The sequence below is a fragment of the Lactuca virosa genome, chromosome 8 (assembly GCF_052849685.1).
Source record: "Lactuca virosa cultivar CGN04683 chromosome 8, Lactuca_virosa_CGN04683_v6, whole genome shotgun sequence".
Taxonomy (NCBI): Eukaryota; Viridiplantae; Streptophyta; class Magnoliopsida; order Asterales; family Asteraceae; genus Lactuca; species Lactuca virosa.
In genome coordinates this window covers 313621771-313640831 of record NC_136433.1, presented here as the reverse complement: position 1 = coordinate 313640831, position 19061 = coordinate 313621771, and the positions used below count along the sequence as shown (strand labels likewise).

General features: G+C 35.7%; 1 protein-coding gene across 1 annotated transcript; it reads right to left on the bottom strand.

The window, feature by feature from the left end:
• Positions 1-1665: 1665 nt before the first annotated feature.
• Positions 1666-6969, bottom strand: LAC1 (laccase 1). The gene is made up of 5 exons (XM_079064826.1): positions 6749-6969; positions 6339-6490; positions 5929-6170; positions 5722-5850; positions 1666-2986 (listed from the first exon to the last, which is right to left on the bottom strand). The coding sequence occupies exons 1-5, from the start codon at positions 6854-6856 to the stop codon at positions 1875-1877; spliced, it is 1743 nt and encodes a 580-aa protein (XP_078920952.1). The 5' UTR covers positions 6857-6969; the 3' UTR covers positions 1666-1874.
• Between the last annotated feature and the right edge of the window lie 12092 nt (positions 6970-19061).

The following is a 19061-nucleotide window of genomic DNA, read 5'->3' as shown; positions in this document are numbered from 1 at the left end:
GTGAGGCTAGCCATGCACTTGGCTGAAGAACAATTCGCAACGCCTCCCTCACGTGGTAAAGGAATATCTATTGGGGATGTCAGCTCTGGAGAAGAGAATCCTACAATCCTTGGACTTCAGAAGGAGATCAGTGTGCTGAATCAGAAAAATATAGAGCTTGATATCAGGGTTACAGACCTTCAGACTGAAAACACCAAGCTCAACATTCAAGTTGCTGATCTTCTTGAAGACAAAGCTCTGAAGACGAAGCAGATCACTGATCTTCAGACACATTTTGGTTTGTTGACCGCCAGCTACTATGGGAAAATCAGACGTGCTGGTGGTTGATAAAAACTAAGTCCAAGCTAGCACCAAACCAAGGGGGAGATTGAAGGGTCCAGTAAATGGTTTGGTCTAGGCTTTCATTGTAATAGTTTATTTTGAGTCTTTAGTGCATTTAGTGGGTTGTTAGTGAGTTTACGGCCGTAAGCCTGTTTACGGCCGTAAACCCTGTTTGCGGCCCAAGTCTAGTATAAATAGAGGAGTTGTAGGTCATTGTCAGGTTGTTGATGCTCTAGAGATTACGGCCAAGTGTATCGAGTTGTACCAGACGTTTTCAGAAATAAACGTGTGCAAGCTTGATTTCTCTTCTTCTTCTACTCTTATTCTGATTGTTTTTGATTGTTTGATTGCTTGATCATTGGTAAAGATCCGTTTTAGGACCTTATAGAGAGAGAGAGAGAGAGAGAGAGAGAGAGAGATGTCGATAATGTTAACGCTTACATAGTTTTTTTGAATTAAAAGGACGAAAATAGCCCTGGTATAGCAGGTATATGTGGGCCCTTAACGTTTGGGGTTAACGGCTAACAAACGCACATACCAAGTTTGTAATAAAAACAAAAAGTGAGGATGGTCTGATTGCAAAACAAAAAAAATACGACCAAACACGCAAGTTTACCCAAACCACATGTAATTTGTTCAATTTATGTTGTTATTTGCTGATTGTTATTTATTTTTGTTTGATATATAAACAATTCAATATTCACGAGTTTTATAGAAATAATACATACATTTTATTCTTCTTCGTTTTGATGTTTTGGTTTCTGTATGAGTAAATAAAGTAGCAGTTTGTTACTAAAGAAACAATAGTATCATTCTTATTTTCTTGATATTCTTTTTGCTTAATCTCATACAAGACCTTATAATTTGTATGTTTTCCGGATTAAACCTCAACTATATTTTTTCCTTGAAATAAACCTCATATTTTTTCATTTTTTCAACTTGACCGTTTTAGTCATTTGTTTCCTAAAAAACTTTTAAAATGTGTGGATTTTTTTTCGGAAAAAGGTAAAAAAGTTGAGGTTTTTTTGGAATGAGGTTTATTCTTTTCGAAAAAAAGACAAAGTTAGAGTTTTTTTTCGAAAAAAAATAAAAAATAAATATAAGGTTTTTTTTTTTCAGGAAGAAAATAAAATTGAGGTTTAATATAGAAAAAATAAAAATATAAGGTGTTTTATGAGATTATTCCTATTCTTTTTCGAGTATTTAATCCTTTTAATTGCAGTGTTTTTAGACCATAATATACAACAAAAAATTGCCCAAAATCTCTTCTATTTTCTTCCCATGTTTCACCTCTGTTGTGAATCATCATCATATGCGTTCATACGATATGGAAGCAATAACCAGTTTTCTCACTAAATTCCGATATATTTATATAATTGAGCTTCGTTCAGCTAAATAATTATAATACATTCTAGACAACATAGGGAAATTATACAACATCTGTTTAATACTTTTCTATTAACAGAAGTCGAGAACTTACTCTGCTATTGACCTGAAAAGGTTCAGGAAGCTAAAAACCTATTGTTGTATATAGAAACTAGCAAGTATGCAAGTCAACATGCTGGAAGATCATTAGGTGGAGGAAGCAATTTTTGATATGGCTTTGCACCATTTTTCACAATGAAACCTGCAGCAAGACCCCATGAAGTATGCTCTTCAAGATGACAATGCATAAACCATACCCCTGGATTGTCGGCATTAATTCTAACAGCAGCCCATCCCCCCATTGGTACAGCAACAGTGTTCCTCTCAGGGGGGTCCACAAGGTTATAACTGCCAGTATCTTTCTCAGCATCATAATTCCCAAACCCTGTACCCACGATGAAAAAGTTATGACCATGGATATGAATTGGGTGATTTTCCAAGTTAAGGAAACTCGTGTCTTGCAGCACAATTTCTAACATAGTCCCGTATTCCACTGCAAACAGCTTTGTACCAAAATTTGGATTTAGGTTATGTGTCATTGGATCCACTCCAGTATAGTCAAAAACATGTGGTGGCTTTTGTGGGAAGTCGTAAGAGTACTGCGTAGAAGAATATTGACGGTAATGCCAGTCAAGTATGGAGGTTAAGGGACGGATAAAGGACTGGTTGTTCATAGAAGCTGCAAATCTCTTCCCGTTATACCCTTTGCATGTTTGGTTAACAGGACAATCTTGAAGATTAAGACTTATGGTGATGACAACTCTTTTATCTATTCTTTTTGGTACACTACAAGGGTACTTAGGGGTTCCAAGACTCCGAAGTTGATTTGAAAAACTTATTGCAAATGCATGATCTTCCATACGAGGAAGATGGTAAGGCAAACGAACTTTATATGGTTCAGGGAGAGCCATATTTTCAGCAAGGGTTCCTTTGTATTTAAAGAAACCAATTGTGGTAGTGTTGTCGAAAGGGAATACAGTGGTGAGGTAAGGCCTGGCTGCCATGACAAACAATCCAGTTGAGTCATGTTTGACTTGATTTGCAGTGAAGAGCACAGTGGAAGTTTGACCGGGAGTGATCATGATGGCTTCGGTGGTAAAGGGTTTGGTGTAAGAGGCATCGATTTCAACGACTGTAAGTGTATGGTTGGCTATGGCGAAGAAGAGCTCATCGTTAAGGGCTGCGTTAATGATTCTAAGCATGTACGTCTTCCCGCGTTCCACAGTCTGGACAAAAGTATCTGCATGTAAAGTAACACAAATTCTTAAAATTATAATTCCTCCTCATCTTAAAGAAACTGATTTCTAGCAAAAAGTAAATGGATAATGACTTTAATATATTTTTCGATTTGGCCACTAAGTTTTTTTTCATCCACATTTACCCCTTCAACTTTTTAAACTATACACATTCAGTCCTTATGATCGGCTACTCCAGATTAGCCGGTAAAAATGACTTAATAGGGTAATATATTTCTCACTTTGTACACATTTAGTCATTAATATTTTTGTACACATTTAGTCCTTAATATTTTTTTTGTTGCAAAATAAGTCAATTTTGTTTTTGTACTCATTCAGTACTTATGAAAGATTTCTTTAGATTTTTCTGAAGACATCTTACGTGGGACATTCATTAATGAGGTGTTTGAGGCTTTTGATGCTTATGTCCATCGCGGTCTCGACTACTTGGTTGCCTAGGTCATGTGTTATGAATCATAATTTTCTTCATACGATTTCGAATTTCAACGATCTTTATATCCATGTGTTCGTATTTTAGTCTACTACAACTTTTATTTAGATTACTCTCGTTAAAAACTAATATATTTTTAATTACAATCTTTATATCCATACGTTTTTTTATTTATGCATGTATGGATGTTTTTTTTAATAAAATTGTAAGTAAAAATATATTACATTTTAACGGGAGTAATCTTAACGAAAGTTGTAGTAGACTCAAAAAACGAACACGTGGATATAAAGATCGTTCAAATATGATATCATATGAAGAAGTTACGACGTTCAGAATACAAGACCTAAGCCAAATCACAAGACTTACGCAACCAAGCAGTCGAGGTCGCGATGGACATGTCCCACGTAAGATGTCGTGAGAAAAACCTAAAGAAATTATTCATAAGTACTGAATGAGTATAAAAACAAAAATGACTTATTTTGAAAAAAATATATATTAAGGAGTAAATATGTACAAAAATATTAATGACTAAATGTGTACAAAATGAGAAATATATTACCTTATTAAGTTATTTTTCCCGACTAACTTAGAGTAACCGGTCATAAGGACGGAATGTGTACAGTTTAACAAGTTGAAGGGGTAAATATGGACGAAAAAAAATTCAGTAACCAAATATGTACAAATCGAAAAATATATTACCCTTTTAAGTCATTATCCCAAAACTAAATCTTTAAAACTATACTTGTACAAGTTTAATATTATTGCTCTATAAATTGTTTTAGTAAATCATCATCATCATCATCATCATCATCATCATCATTATTATTATTATTATTATTATTATTAAATAGAAAACACACGGCATTGCAGAGGTTTTATACCGTTTTTCAAAATGTAGAATTGGGGAATCATCTTATTATATATAAATTTGGCAAATTGAGAGATAAAACAATATTTTTTTTTTGTCAAATAAATATAGGTAAATGTATGATGTGGAGCAGACTGAAAACCTAACCAAAACATTCACTGATTAGTAAGAGAAAGAGAAAGACAAAAATAATGGAAAAATTCAAATAAGTACATATAACTTTTAATTCATCAGCAATTTCAAGATCGACGAAAAGCCCACGAAGGCGCCTTGCCAATCTATGGTCCTCATGTATTTCACTGTTTAAACCGCTAATTTTCAGTTTCCCCATTTTGGTTAATTTTCAATTTTTTAATATTCCGCTTGAAAGTTAAATTCATATTTAAATATTTTTAATTAATTTTCAGTTATTTTTAATTAATTTTCAGTTATTTGACCATACTTGCAAAATATAGTACTTATTTATACACAACAATTTTTTTCAATACACAACATTTTATGTTTTAAAATGTTGTATTGTATAGCTTTTCTAAAATATAAAAAATTGATATATACAAATTATTAATTGTAGCGATTAATCGCATATAATTTATACATATAATAAGAATCCTGTTTCTATTAATTGTAGCGATTTTGTAGCTTGTAAAACCGGTAATCAGTCGGCATTTGATTTCTTTTAACATTTTGGTGCGCAAAAAGTACCTCGGGAGATGAGGAAAGAGTTTACTTTACTTTATATATCATAACTTGAAAAAACAGCATACATCAACACATCAAGTGGCATGTGAAAAGATTTTAATGATACAAAATCGGGTCCTAGTTTTGGTTTTATATCGCCTAAATTAACGTACTGAAATATATATATGATAGTTTTTGTTTTTGGACCGGGACTCTAATCCACGCTAGTAAGAGCGTCGATCTATTAACTCAAAAATGTTTTATGAATAAAAACAAAAAGTATAAATATATCATAGAAATAAAATAAAATAAAAAGTAAGCTGCTAATTTTCACAATAGACGACACAAATTTAACCAAATCATCGGTATTATAATATTATTTGAGAATACAACCAGCTACGTTATTGTAAAATCATGTCACCAGTTTGGTTTCATTTAGTCTATATAACTTTAATTACAGGATGGTACAGGCTGGCTAACATCTTCAAATCATTTGCAACGTGGAATACATGACAAACGGATGTTTTTAAAAATATTACTTTTTATTAATTAGGAGTGTTGTTATGTCATTTTCAACAAGTAATATTATGAATAATAATTTATTTGCTTAACAGTACAATGACGTTTTGTTTGTATGCTTAATCAGTGTGAGTTAAGAATAATATGGGATGCTTCCAAAATTTCTCGTAAAAGGATTTCATGTATGTGCTAACTATAGATGCTATGTTATGATTTTAATTTACCTCTAATGGAGCATGGGTAGAGTGATCCAGGCAAACCATTAATTGTATAAGCATCTGATGAGTTCGGACCATTACCATACTTGTTCATTTCAGTTTCTATTCCTTCAACAGGTAAATTCCACCATTCTCCTGGCAAATATAAACAAGGATCAATTTATATATAAATATTGAAAGAAAGATCATAAGATGACAAAGAATAAGTATTACCGAATATTATAGGGATTTCTGCTTCGATTGGAGTTGAGAATGGGTAAGGCATACGAGGGTATATGATAATTGCACCATAGATGGTTGCTCGCTGCCAAGCAATGTGAGCATGCCACCAAAGGGTTCCTCTTTGGCCATTAACTGTGAACTTGTATGTATAAGATTGACCAGGTCTTATGGGACACTGGGTCACATATGCTGGCCCATCTGCCCATCCAGTTCTTAGTTGCTTGATTCCATGCCTGCTCACATCAGCAAATATATATATATATATATATATATATATATATATATATATATATATATATATATATATATATATATATGTTATATCTATCTAGAGCAGGGATCCAAAATAAATAAATAAATACATTTGAATTCAATGAAATAATGAAAAGGCCGCAACTTACCAGTGAATGGTGGTGTTTATAGAAACTCCATTGGTAACTCTAATCTCCACATTCTCTCCTTCATTTACAGCAATTGTTGGTCCTGGATACTCCCCATTCACTGTCAGTATTTCTTTTCTACTGCATAAACGACTTATGTTCTTCCACTGGACCTGCGCAAAAGTTTAAAACCAAATAAGCAAACTCAGTCATAGCTTTTATCTGATTTTCCACTATAATTGTTTAAGCTGTTGGAAGTTTCAACTAAAGGTTCTAAGTTCGAATTTCATAGTTATGAACTCTGTAATAGAAACTTCTGTGGCACAATGCTACTACAACATTAAACTCCATCATAACTCAAGAAACACCCCCGATGTGAGAGAGAGAGAGAGAGAGAGAGAGAGAGAGAGAGAGAGAGAGAGAGAGAGTACATTGAAATGAAAGTGTCTAGAGCCGGTGGAAGAAGAACAAGAAGGTACAACTGTCGCAAGCAGTAATATAACTAAAACTGCTGGTGACACACAATACTGCTTCTCCATAATATAAATGGCAAACTCAGAAGCGAAGTCCCTACATAGCACTGCTTCCCAAGCATTTGTATATATACACACAACAAAATTAAACGTTAGCGATGGCTTCTTTTCCTTGTTTTTTAATTATTTACTAGATATATTAGGGAGTCTCGGGAATTATATATGATTAAATAAAAAAATGCTAACAAACAAATTTAAAGTATAAAGACATTTTGGTTGTTTACACATGTTAAATTACTATTTAAATGCATTGTTATGCAAGAAAGCAAAATAAAGTGATAAAACGACATAAATATTTAACAGATTTAACATAAATTGATCAATGTGACCTACATCCACGGACAGTGCCAGAGAAATCTGGTTAGTGATCGAGCATTGAAGTGATTACAATGAAATCCAAACTACGAGTATTTATAACCAAAAACCCTAGCAAATATAGGGCCAAACACTTATCCCTTCAAAATCGTCATTCAGGTTTTCTTCACTCCATTACGGGTCGGGATATTCATTCGAATAACCAAATTCCAAGTCATACTGTAAAGGGGTCACGATTCTCATTGCCTCAACCCAAGAACTATGCAAGTACATGGGCTAAGACAGATATGGGCTACAAGACTAAATACATGTACAATATACTACACTAACACCCCCCCCCCCCCCCCCGCGGTTTGATCGGGAGGATGATTCCGAACGTTTAAACTGGTCTTGAAGTCGTTGAATAGTTGAAACGGGAGACCTTTGGTGAAGATATTAGCGTACTGAGCAGAGGATGGAACATGAGTTACACGTACGAGACCGCGAGCAACCTGATCACGCACGAAGTGAATGTCGATCTCGATGTGTTTGGTACGCTGGTGTTGGATCGGGTTTGCAGACATATAAACCGAGCTAATATTGTTGCAATAGACAATGGTGGCCTTCATTGGAGGACATTGAAGCTCACGTAGAAGATTGCGTACCCAACATGTTTCTGCAACCGCGTTTGCCACGCCACGATATTCTACCTCTGCACTAGAACGGGATATAAAGCCTTGGCGCTTGGAGGACCAAGAAATGAGGTTATCACCTAGAAAAACAAAGTAACCAGAAGTGGATCTGCGGGACACCAGACACCCGCCCCAGTCATCGTCAGAGTAGGCGACCAGATCAGATGAGGGAGAAACATACAGTTGGAGACCGTGATCAAGTGTCCCTCTGATATAACGAAGAATGAGCTTGAGGGCATGTAGATGAGGCTCTCGAGGATCATGCATGAAAAGACATATATGTTGAACTGCAAAGGCAATGCCAGGACGGGTGAATGTAAGGTAATGAAGAGCGCCAGCAAGACTGCGATATAATGATGGGTCGGAGACAGGAGGGCCGGTGACATCTAGCTTATGAGTAGTCTCAGCTGGGTACGAGCTGGATTGCAATTTAGCATGTGTGCCCCGTTCAAGTATCTCTGAAGCATACTTTTTATGAGAGAGGAAGAGACCCTGAGGACCGCGAGTAGCAGATATGCCCAAAAAATAGTTGAGATCTCCAAGATCAGACATAGCAAACTCACGGCTAAGCTGAGATATGATCGACTGAAGCATAGTTGTAGATGAGGCGGTGAGTACAATATCATCAACATACAGAAGAATGTAGGCGATATCAGTGGCATGATGATATATAAATAAGGAGGAATCTGTCAGGCTATTTTGAAAGCCCATGTAAAGAACGTGCTGAGCGAAACGTTGGTACCAGGTCCGGGGAGTCTGCTTGAGTCCATAGAGGGATCTCTGAAATTGTTGTTTTCAATCCAAATTAATCTAAGAGTTGATTCTAAAATGTGTTTTTGTAACTTGTCCTCAAGTTATATGAAAAGTCACATTTAAGATTCATAAAACTCATAAATATTTCCATAGGTTATGAATAAAGAAAAATCACATTCTTTTAATAGTTTAAAGTCTTCCATAACTTGTCCTCAAGTTATGGAACTTGAAGAGTTTTTTGAATTAAAACTACTTTAAATACATAAGTTATGGAATTGAAAAGTTTTTGAATAGTTCAAAACTTGCCCTCAAGTTTTGGAATTTGAAAAGTTTTCTTTCATGAATACTTTAATTCCAAATTAAGCCCTTAGGATTTTAAAAGTTAAAATTCAACCCTTATACTTTATAATATTATAAGTTAATTATATATATATATATATATATATATATATATATATATATATATATATATATATATATATATATATATATATATATAAGAGCAAGTTGTCTTACCATTAGTAGGCCTCATTCACGAAGCCGGTCTATAAGGGGGGTATAAGGTTACTGTCTATAAAATGGCAGTTTAATGGGTGTCCACTCTCACCCACCGCTTCCTTGACTGGTGGAGGGTCGTTAGCCGAACAGGTAGGACAAGGACTATAATTCTCCCTTCATTAAAAGTGTTAATGATAAATACTAAGTAACTAAACTCTTATTAATACCCAATCTTAGTTACTTAGGAAAATGTGAATAAGGTGCTAACCCATGAAATTACAGTTTGCACTTTGCTTAAGTCAGTTAGTGGAGCGCGTGTGGTTAACCGACACACTAGCTTGATTTAACAAGGTAGGCAAAGGGTTTCAAAACCAATTAAAACCTAATAAATTATTTCGTTTTTCATGGTGGAAATTGGTGAATCGTCATTCACCTACCTTCTAATATTCTATAGCTTGGATTACGGCATCACTCTTCCAAGTTATAAAATATTGTGTTGGGTCCTACCCATAATATTTCATATTGGGTGTTATATTAAGGACTGTAAATCAACTATCTTGAATATCTCCCAAAAGATGTCTAGCTCAGACATCTATGATCTTCCCAAATCTCTTGGAACTTTACTTCCTCCACCTCCTCCAATTATTCTCCCTAACCCACATGTTCATGGTCACTCAAGCCCTATTGGCAAGCAAGGTCTATGTGTGCTCACATCTTGGAGATGAAGTCACATATTGACAAGCCGGGAGAGTTGGGTGTCAAAGTCTTAAGAAAGTCGGATGTTCAATCACTTTCTAAGTCACATAGTTAGTTCCTTTGGGACTACTGTGAAACAGACTATAACATGACCCTTAATGATCTTATCTATTTGCTTTGTGCTACTGAATCAGAAATGATTTGAGGACTGATAGAGCAAATTTGATTAGAAGATCAACTTTCCAAACTTCCATGGATTTTGAAAATGGTAATGTTAGATATCCAGTAAAAGCTTTCTCTTCTCAATGGAAAGGGATCGGTCATAGTCAACTCGGTTGACCAAATGGTAAAGAGAATGGCTAAGTCTGAGATAGTCCTACCAAAGGGTCCATATGTGTCTATTGCCAAAGGAAGGGGCATTGATTGCGAAGCTGCCTATTTACCTGAAAGATCATAAGGTTGATCAAGTCAAGAAGTTTGACTCTACTTCAGGTAAAGTCCACTATCTAACTCTGTTAAGTTTCTATTCTGAGATTCTTGTTACATGATGTGACTGGGTCACATGTTGATGTTTTAAGAATCAAAGAAAAGTGAAGAAACTTAAAGGAAGTGTATGGTGATTCTGATCACGAAGATGGATCTCGATTGCTGGTTCAGTGATCAGAATTTTGAGCTGTTGCTTAGGAGTTATGATATATTGCTTAGGAATAGATAACAACAAGTTTTTCATATGCTTTTGCACTGTAAGGATAAGTTTTTCCGCAAAGTGTTAAAATTAAAGGAAATTTTTAATTTTATTTATTCTAAATATCCTTACAATGACATTTGTGAAAAAATTGTTGCTTATATGATTCCATTGATAGCAATAATGGAAAATGGATTTGTTTCTTTCATTTGTGGTAGTGTCTAAATTTACCAAATAAGGAAAGATTCTCATCACTCAAGGTTTCAGTTGGATAGAAACTTGGAAATCATGCAAGTTGTATAGTATGATGAATGAGAATTTTCATCTTTGGAAAATTAATACTAATTCCTTGTTCACATGTATATGTGAGTCAAGTGAAGGACTAAGGGATCAAGTACACATTCTGGTGCACTAATCAAGTACACCACAAAAGATCGATAAGACTATTCGTCATGATTTACTAAAGTTTAGTAAATATGATTATACTTACAAGTTTAAGTATAATTCAGAATCATTGGAAAAGTTTTGATGTATGGCAGAACGAATTGAGAAGAATCAAATTAGGCAGAAAGATAAAAGTTTCTAAAATTTGAAAAGATGGGAAAGTACTTTAGTATCAGGTTTTGTGATCATCTTAATGATTTAGAAATCATATCACAATTAGTCTTCTAAGGAAATCTTAGTGCATTCTTATGGCTAAGAAGAGGAGTCATGAATTGTTGAAATGGTTAAATCAAGAAGATGAGTCATACTTCGTTCCAAAACAAGTCTTAGAGTCATACTCCAAGACTGTAAGTTGGGTGACATATCTTAAAGAAAGGTTTAAAACACTTGTCAAATGTAAGAGTAAAAGTGTCCTACTCTTGTACATTTGATATTGGTAAGTTGTGATGTTTTGGATAAAACAAAGACCAACTAAGGCCAATTGTGTGAAGTGTTTGTCTTGATAAAGAATCCACACTATCTCTTGAATATTTAGCAAGATAGTTTTATATGTCAAGAGGACAGTAGGAGTCTAATAGATTCTGAAGGTATTTCAAGAACTAATCAAGAATAAAAACCTGTATTTCATCACTAGCACACGACTAGAGGTTTATAACCTATTGTGTTGACATTTCTGTGCCCAATCCAATAAAGTTGGCTATACATTTGAGTTCTACATGTTCTCAATTGTTTGCATAACTACTTGGAAGCAATGACAGGCCCTGTACTGCCAGGTGGCGAGAAGTTAAGATTGCACAAGTTCAATCCATATGAGTTTGGATTTGTCACTAACCTAGTCTTGTGATTATGGTTTTGACAAGTTCACGTGGATAAGAACACATACACCATAAAATCTAAGGGTCATAAGGTTTCTCTCCAATTCATGAAAGTGATGGTGAGGAAACACTTCCACCAAGTAGTTTTTAAGTAAGATAGCAATTGTGATCTTTGCAATCTCAAAGTCGTTAGTGGAGCATGCGTGGTTAACCGGCACACTAACATGGACTTATGAGAAATGGCAAAAGTCTAAACAATCGAGACTATGATTACGACATCCCTTTTCATAGTTCTAAAATTGTTTGGACACACCTGTGAGCTATCTAAGATAAGGTGTATGTTTTTTGATAAAGTCTTATCAAAGCATCTCGTATCATAAATTTGAACTTTGGTAAGAAACTCAATACTGTATTGATTTCTAGAAGTCCAGCTGATTTCTGAGTACATGTCAAAGCTAGTGGGAGCATAAGTGTTATGCTAATAATCATCATGTTAGTGGGAGCATGATAATTATGACAAGTATTGCAAGTTAGCAATGTTAATTATAGAAAACAAAAGTTTCAATTGGGAAAAAGTTGTTTTGCTATAATTAAGGGAGAGGAAATTATACTTCATTTCACTTCTAAAAGCTTAGATTGAGGTTTTAATCATCTTTAGTCAATGATATATATGAATTTTGTGTTGGAATGGCTCAGCATAAGGAAATTCTATATATGGGTCCATTATTTACGTTCTAAAATTCGATTATGATTACGGCAACCCTTTTCATAATCTGAATTATGAGAACTTGGCAAATAGACATAGAAATATTATTGCAAAAAACTGGTCTAGTATCATGTCTTTATGTGAGACATCATGAATCGTGTCCCATATGCTTCAGATATAGGATCGATTGCATGTGCTATAATATTCATCCTTTTTAAATTTTCAAAATGCTCTGGGCATTAAGGGAAAAACAAATCTAGAATTGGATATGACTAAAATGATTAAGCAATTGTCGAGAACAATCTAAGGTTTTGCCAAAGATTGGTTGCTCAGGGACAGTTGGAAGTATAGTGTGACAACCCGAAATTTTTTTGCTTTAAAAGCTCAGTAAGTCAACTCAACTGAGTGTCAGACTCACTGGTAATGAGTTCTAGCCAGGTTAAAGATCATTCTAAGGAGTTTTAAGCCTGATACACTCAAGGAATGAGTGTTAGGAAGTACCTGCTAGAACCACAGTATAGCATGCAAACCTTAAACTCCATCAAGAGGAGTTTACAGCCGAGTTACCAAGAGTTTACGGCCGTAAACTCAAGGGGGCCATAAACTCACCTCTACATATATAAAACTTGGCCATTTTTCTCATTCTTTCTTTCCTTGGCCGATTTTCTTCAAATCCTCTCAAGTATCATCGAACTTTTCATCCAAGATCTTCATATATGTAAGTATTCTATCCTTTGATTAGTTGATACACCTTCTTAACTAGCTTCATCCATTGATCTCATCCATAGAAATCATCTTTTCTTAGATCTTCAAGAAACACCAAGAACACACACTAGTGTTCTTTGCCAAAATCAACCATTTCAAGCCTCTATATCGTAAGTACTCTTCCCTACACTTGATATCTAGTTAGGACTCATGCTTAGAGCCTTGAAAACATCAAAAACACAAGAACAAAAGGAGTTTACGGCCAAGCCATCTCCCATGGCCGTAAACCCCTTTAAGGGTGCCATTTTGGCCATAAACCCTCCTAGATGCAAAGCTTGTGACCTAGAACCCTTCCTTGATGGAAATAGGACTTTAAACTACTCTCAAATGCATAATGACCATGAGTTTACGACTGTAAACTCCTTTGGGCCGTAAACTCATCAAAAGCCTCCATTGAGTTGGTCTTTCTCATCCGTGTGTAGAGCAAAAGTCCCTCAAGCTTCCCTAGCCTTCAAACAAACACTTATGCATGTTTGACCATGAGTTTACGGACATAAACTCCCTTTGGCCGTAAACCCATGGTAGTAAACTCATGGTAGTACCATTTCACTTTCCTTTGATGAATAACATGTGATCCTAACACTTGGTCAAAGTGTTTCCTAGTCCCGGAAGGTGTTTCCTTTCATATAGTTGCTTATAAACACTATATTCATGCCAATATATGTCATTTAGGACTTGTTGTGTCTCGGGACTTCATTCGTGGAACTTCTCATCCTTACACGCGTATTCGTTGAATCACCCACATCAGGTGAGTTCATACCCCGTAATGAATCTTTTAACCGTTTTAAATGCTTTTAGGGGGGGGGGGGAATACAAGTTGAACACAATGATAATTGTGTAATTGTTTGTTATAAACATCTTTCAAAAGATTGCTTATGTCTCTTATAAGTGATCAAAACATTTCAAAAACTCTTTTAGAGTTATGTTACTTTATAGTCTTACAAAAACTCCGTTTTTAAAGTACAAGCATAACTTAGTAGATAAATGAGTCTTTTCAATAACAGTTCAAGTAAAAAATTAGTAAACTATAATAGGTATAGTTTAGGAAGATACTATTCATTACTTCTAGTACAATGAAGCATACAAAGAGTCAGTTCATACATGAGTCAAAGCATACTATTATGAGAAACTAAGAGAACATACTATGATGAGAAACTAAGAGAACGTACTATGATGAGAAACAAACAGAACATACTGCATACTAGACAGAGAGAACATACAATACAGCTAGTACATACAATACATATACAAACATACTATAACATAAATATGAATAACTGTTTCGAGGCATGGCATCACCTGTCATGGTTCGATTTGCAGCCAGAATCTCCTAGAGGGAGAGCGTGAATTTGGGTATAGACATATACTAGATTGACTATCCTACACCTTGTTGTTCGCTACAGTGGGATTTGCAAGTCTACGGGTGCCAAATGTCATTCCTTCCGACGTCTTTCATCGTCGTATTATCAGTCGATAGTATGGTGCAATCATATCACATTATACCTTATATAACAATTGATTTAAGGTAGAAAGTACAACAGTAGTTACTATAATACAACACTACAGTACTTTATTATTTCCCCATTTCATTTACATTGTGATCTTCTCACAATAAACGGTAATGTCAAAACTACATTTTTGGTTAATGATAGTCTCACTTGGTAAATTACACAACTCATGCAAGAAATAAACACACATAACAGTAGATGCCTTGGTAGAAGGCTACGTTTAGTAGAGAGGACCATAATGCTAACCTTATGATTCCTTAGTGTATACATCAAAGGATATATATATATATATATATATATATATATATATATATATATATATATAATAGGATGCGACTGGTAATAGGATGTGTGCTCTCCGCTTCATTTCCTGTTCCTTGTTTGGGTGTGGGCTTGGAACGAATTCACCCAATCTATTTTCTATTTGATTATAGATATACATATGCTTAGTATACATTAAGTCATCATAAGGGTACCAAGTATGGGTCAAGTCATAGGACACAGAGTCAGTGCACAGTTTTCTAGTACAAAACATACTTTCCAAATCAGAACTTTTGGTTACAAAACTAGAAACTTACCAGTTAAGGGTTTAATCCATTTTATTAAACCAGTATAAACTTAAAGGACCTTAGGTGATTAACTCTATAATACTTTAGTTTATACGTCATGGTTATATATAATTAATACCCAATAGGTAGTTGGATGTGTGCTTTCCGCCTTACTTTCTGTTCCTTGTTTGGTTGTGGGCTTAGGGCAGATTCACCCAATTAACTTTATATTCGATATTAGATTATATATAGCCAGTATAAGCTAAGTGATTATAGAAGTAATCACTGTGGTCACCATTTTATTATAAGAAATAAGGGTTTTCTTAAAGAATCTTTTCATTAAATATAAAGGAACCATTACAATTAACTCCATGAGTAACAAGTGAATACACCAGGGTTATATACAACAATGATCTAACAACCAATCGGATGTGTGCTATCCGCCTTAATTCCTCTTCCTTGTCTGGTTGTGGGCTTAGGGCAGATGCGCACAGTCGATTGTTTGTTTACTCTGAGTTTTATATAACTTGTATCCATTTAGTACTCATAGAAAGGATTGTAGAGTCATTTTTACTTATCTTTCATTAAAGTAGGAAATATAGGATTTTCTAGAGGAACAGGCGAACTTTTCTAAACAGAACTTACAACTTACTACATTTTTCAACTACATTTTCAACAACATTTCACAACAACTTTCTACAACTTACTTACATCACTAAAATCTTATGAACTCACCAGCTTAATTGCTGATCAACTCTTTCAAATAACTTGTATTCTCAGGAGCCTAGTAGACAGGTACTCGTGCTGGGATTCAGAAGATGGAGGAGTATAGCTTCAAGTCTTGTTTGTTATTTGCTTATGTATTCTATGTTTTGTGAACACACACATTGTAAACACTTTCTTTCTAATGAAATGGTTGTTCATTACTTTGCTTACTATGATGCATGTCTTGTGATACTAAACATGACGTCCTCCACCCCAGAACGTTTCCGCCGTTCCGGTTTTGGGGTGTGACAGATTCGTATCAGAGCATTGTTTATATTGAACTAAGTATACCAACTGATAAAAGATATACAACTATAAATACAATGGGGCTTAAGTGCTCTGGATAATGATATATTTTAAGAGTATAACGATAAGTTATAAAAATATACCTACTTGCTTATACATGTACATACTAGACCAAGTATCACAAGAAGAACAAAACTAAAGTATTTAAAGGCTGAACACTGTCGTCAAACCTGAACAGTTATGTAATCATAGCTAGGATCAATATAGCCTGATCAACTATATTCATTCGAGATGTGACCGACATGTGTTTGGGAGTGATGTGGTGTTGCAACAGTCTTAAAACTTACCTAACATCAGTCAAGAGAATACTAGATCAAGTACATTAGAGTTAGAATACTATAGGAGTATTCCATGATACCATAACGCGATAACAAGTTTAAAACATACCAAGTACCTTACGTTAAAATACTATAGGATTATTTTAGGCACCATATAAATAACTTATGTGATAACTTAAAAGACCCTTACGGATAGGTCTATAATCTTACAATGTATACTCCCAAGGTTTTATATAAATTGAGATCTTATAGACTTAGAATTTGTGATCTACTCTTCACTACCCATTCCTTATTTGGTTGTGGTCTTAGAGTAGGATCACTTATTCGAAGGTCTATTTAATCTTGAATTATATACAACTTGTATACTTTGTACAATTACAGCAGGACTCTGTAAGGATCACTCCATAAAGTTACCTTAAATCTCATAAGATTCTTTAGTCACTTCCATTCTCGAAGAGGGATCAACCGAAGTAACCAAAACGTCTTACACGTCCCACTAATAAATAATAATCTTGTTAACTTAATGAGCGAGTGGGGACACTGCTCACATTATGTGTTAGGATTATTTTCTTACATTCAGCTGGTAACAATTATTCAGGCAACAGATATTCATTCGAGGATAGCCATTTCAAATTCATAGAGTGTATTAGGTATAGACTCTTTTATGTATTGTTTCTAGAACCCTGTGGAAGTCAGGACCCGATACACCCAGAACTAGGATAACCTTGTCTTTTCAGCTTTCGGCTTGTGTCCACTGTTATAGACTTATTCCATCCCATCTTTGTATTCTTTTAGCAAAGATGCGTCCTCGCAGATCAAACAGACGCACTACTCCGATAACTCCAACACCTCCTCCACAAATCGAGACGGTAACTCTAAATGTTGCAGTAGCTGCGGCTGTGGAAACAACCATGGCTCAATATCATCCTACCAGTTCCAGCGGAGGTGGAACACCTGTTCATTCTACTCAAGGTGAGGTCCCTGTTCGCTCGAGAGAGTGCTCCTACAAGGACTTCACCAACTGCAAACCCCTTTCCTTTAATGGAAATGGTGGAGTCATCGCTCTGATGCGATGGTTCGAGAAAACAGATTCGGTCTTCGAAATCTGTTCATGCCCAGAAGGGAGCAAAGTGAAGTTTGCTACCTGCACCTTCTCCAACAGAGCCCTGACATGGTGGAACAGCCATGTTAATTCACTGACCCTATCAGTGGCTAACTCATTAGGTTGGGAAAACCTAAAAGAGTTAATGCTGGAAGAGTACTGCCCAAGGGGCGAAGTACAAAAACTGGAACAAGAACTATGGGAGCTCAAGATGGTCGGCTCAGCCATAGTGGTCTACACTGACAGGTTTAGTGACCTGGCAGCACTATGCCCCGAGATGGTTACCCTGGAGAGCAAGAAGATAGAACGATACATTTGGGGTCTGACTGCCCCGACCCAAGGAGATGTGTTGTCTTTTAACCCAGCCACATTCGATAGTGCCAAACGCCTGACCCAGCGACTCATTGACCATGGAGTCCGCCATGGTGTAGAAGTCCTCGTTCCCAAGCCATCAAAGGGAAATGACTATAAACATAAGTCGGGGAATAAGAGGAAAAAGAAGCGAACAACACAAGAACCCCCGCAAGAGCAACAAGCGAGTATTATGTACGCCGCTACAACGCCTGCTGCTCCAACACCTGCTAGTCGATATGCTGGAACCCTCCCGAAGTGTGGAAAGTGCAACTATCACCACACCGGAGTATGCCGAGAAATGCAGTGTCTGAACTGCCACAGAAAGGGACACACAATCCCGGCTTAACCGATCTCCCAAGTCCCCGGAGCTGAAGAAAACCAAGCCTGTTATGGCTGTGGTGAGTCTGGACACAATCAGAGGGACTGCCCGATAGCAAAGAACTCATGAGCGGATGGACGAATTCTGATGATCACCGCAGGAGAATCTACCCCGGAGTCATCAACGAGCAGCGGTACGTTTTCGAAATAGTAGTTACTTTGAAAATTAATTTATATTCATATAAGATTAAAACTTGGGGAAAACACTTAAAAAGTAGTTATAATAACTCACATATTGAAATAGATCACAGTATTCAAGAGAACTAAAAGATCCGTTTAGAGAAGCTATGATGGCGTAGCATATACATCATGGTTGTGAATAACTGAGAGGCTGCAGGCTTAGAGTGAGTGATTCCGCCTTAATCCCTGTTCCTTATTTGGTTGAGGATTTGAGGCAGAGTTACTCAGTCAACTGTCTTATTCATCTTAATTATCCATAACTTGTATATGACAGGCGATCGTAGTGGTACCAAGGAGGATCATGATATAAAGTATCATCACCAAGTATCAAAGCACTTTCATTTGTATGTATGGGCACATAGCGGTACGATACGTAGGAGTGTTAACATCAAAGGGGAAAACAGAAACACTGGAACATTTACAAAGAGTACATTGTTGAACACA

Excerpts from the sequence above, each read along its gene's own strand:
- LAC1 (XM_079064826.1), bottom strand. The coding sequence starts at position 6,856 with ATGGAGAAGCAGTATTGTGTGTCACCAGCAGTTTTAGTTATATTACTG. Across the intron at positions 6,491-6,748 it reads CTAGACACTTTCATTTCAAT|GTCCAGTGGAAGAACATAAG; the intron begins GTACTCTCTCTC and ends ACTTTTGCGCAG. Across the intron at positions 5,851-5,928 it reads AGAAATCCCTATAATATTCG|GAGAATGGTGGAATTTACCT; the intron begins GTAATACTTATT and ends TATATTTGCCAG.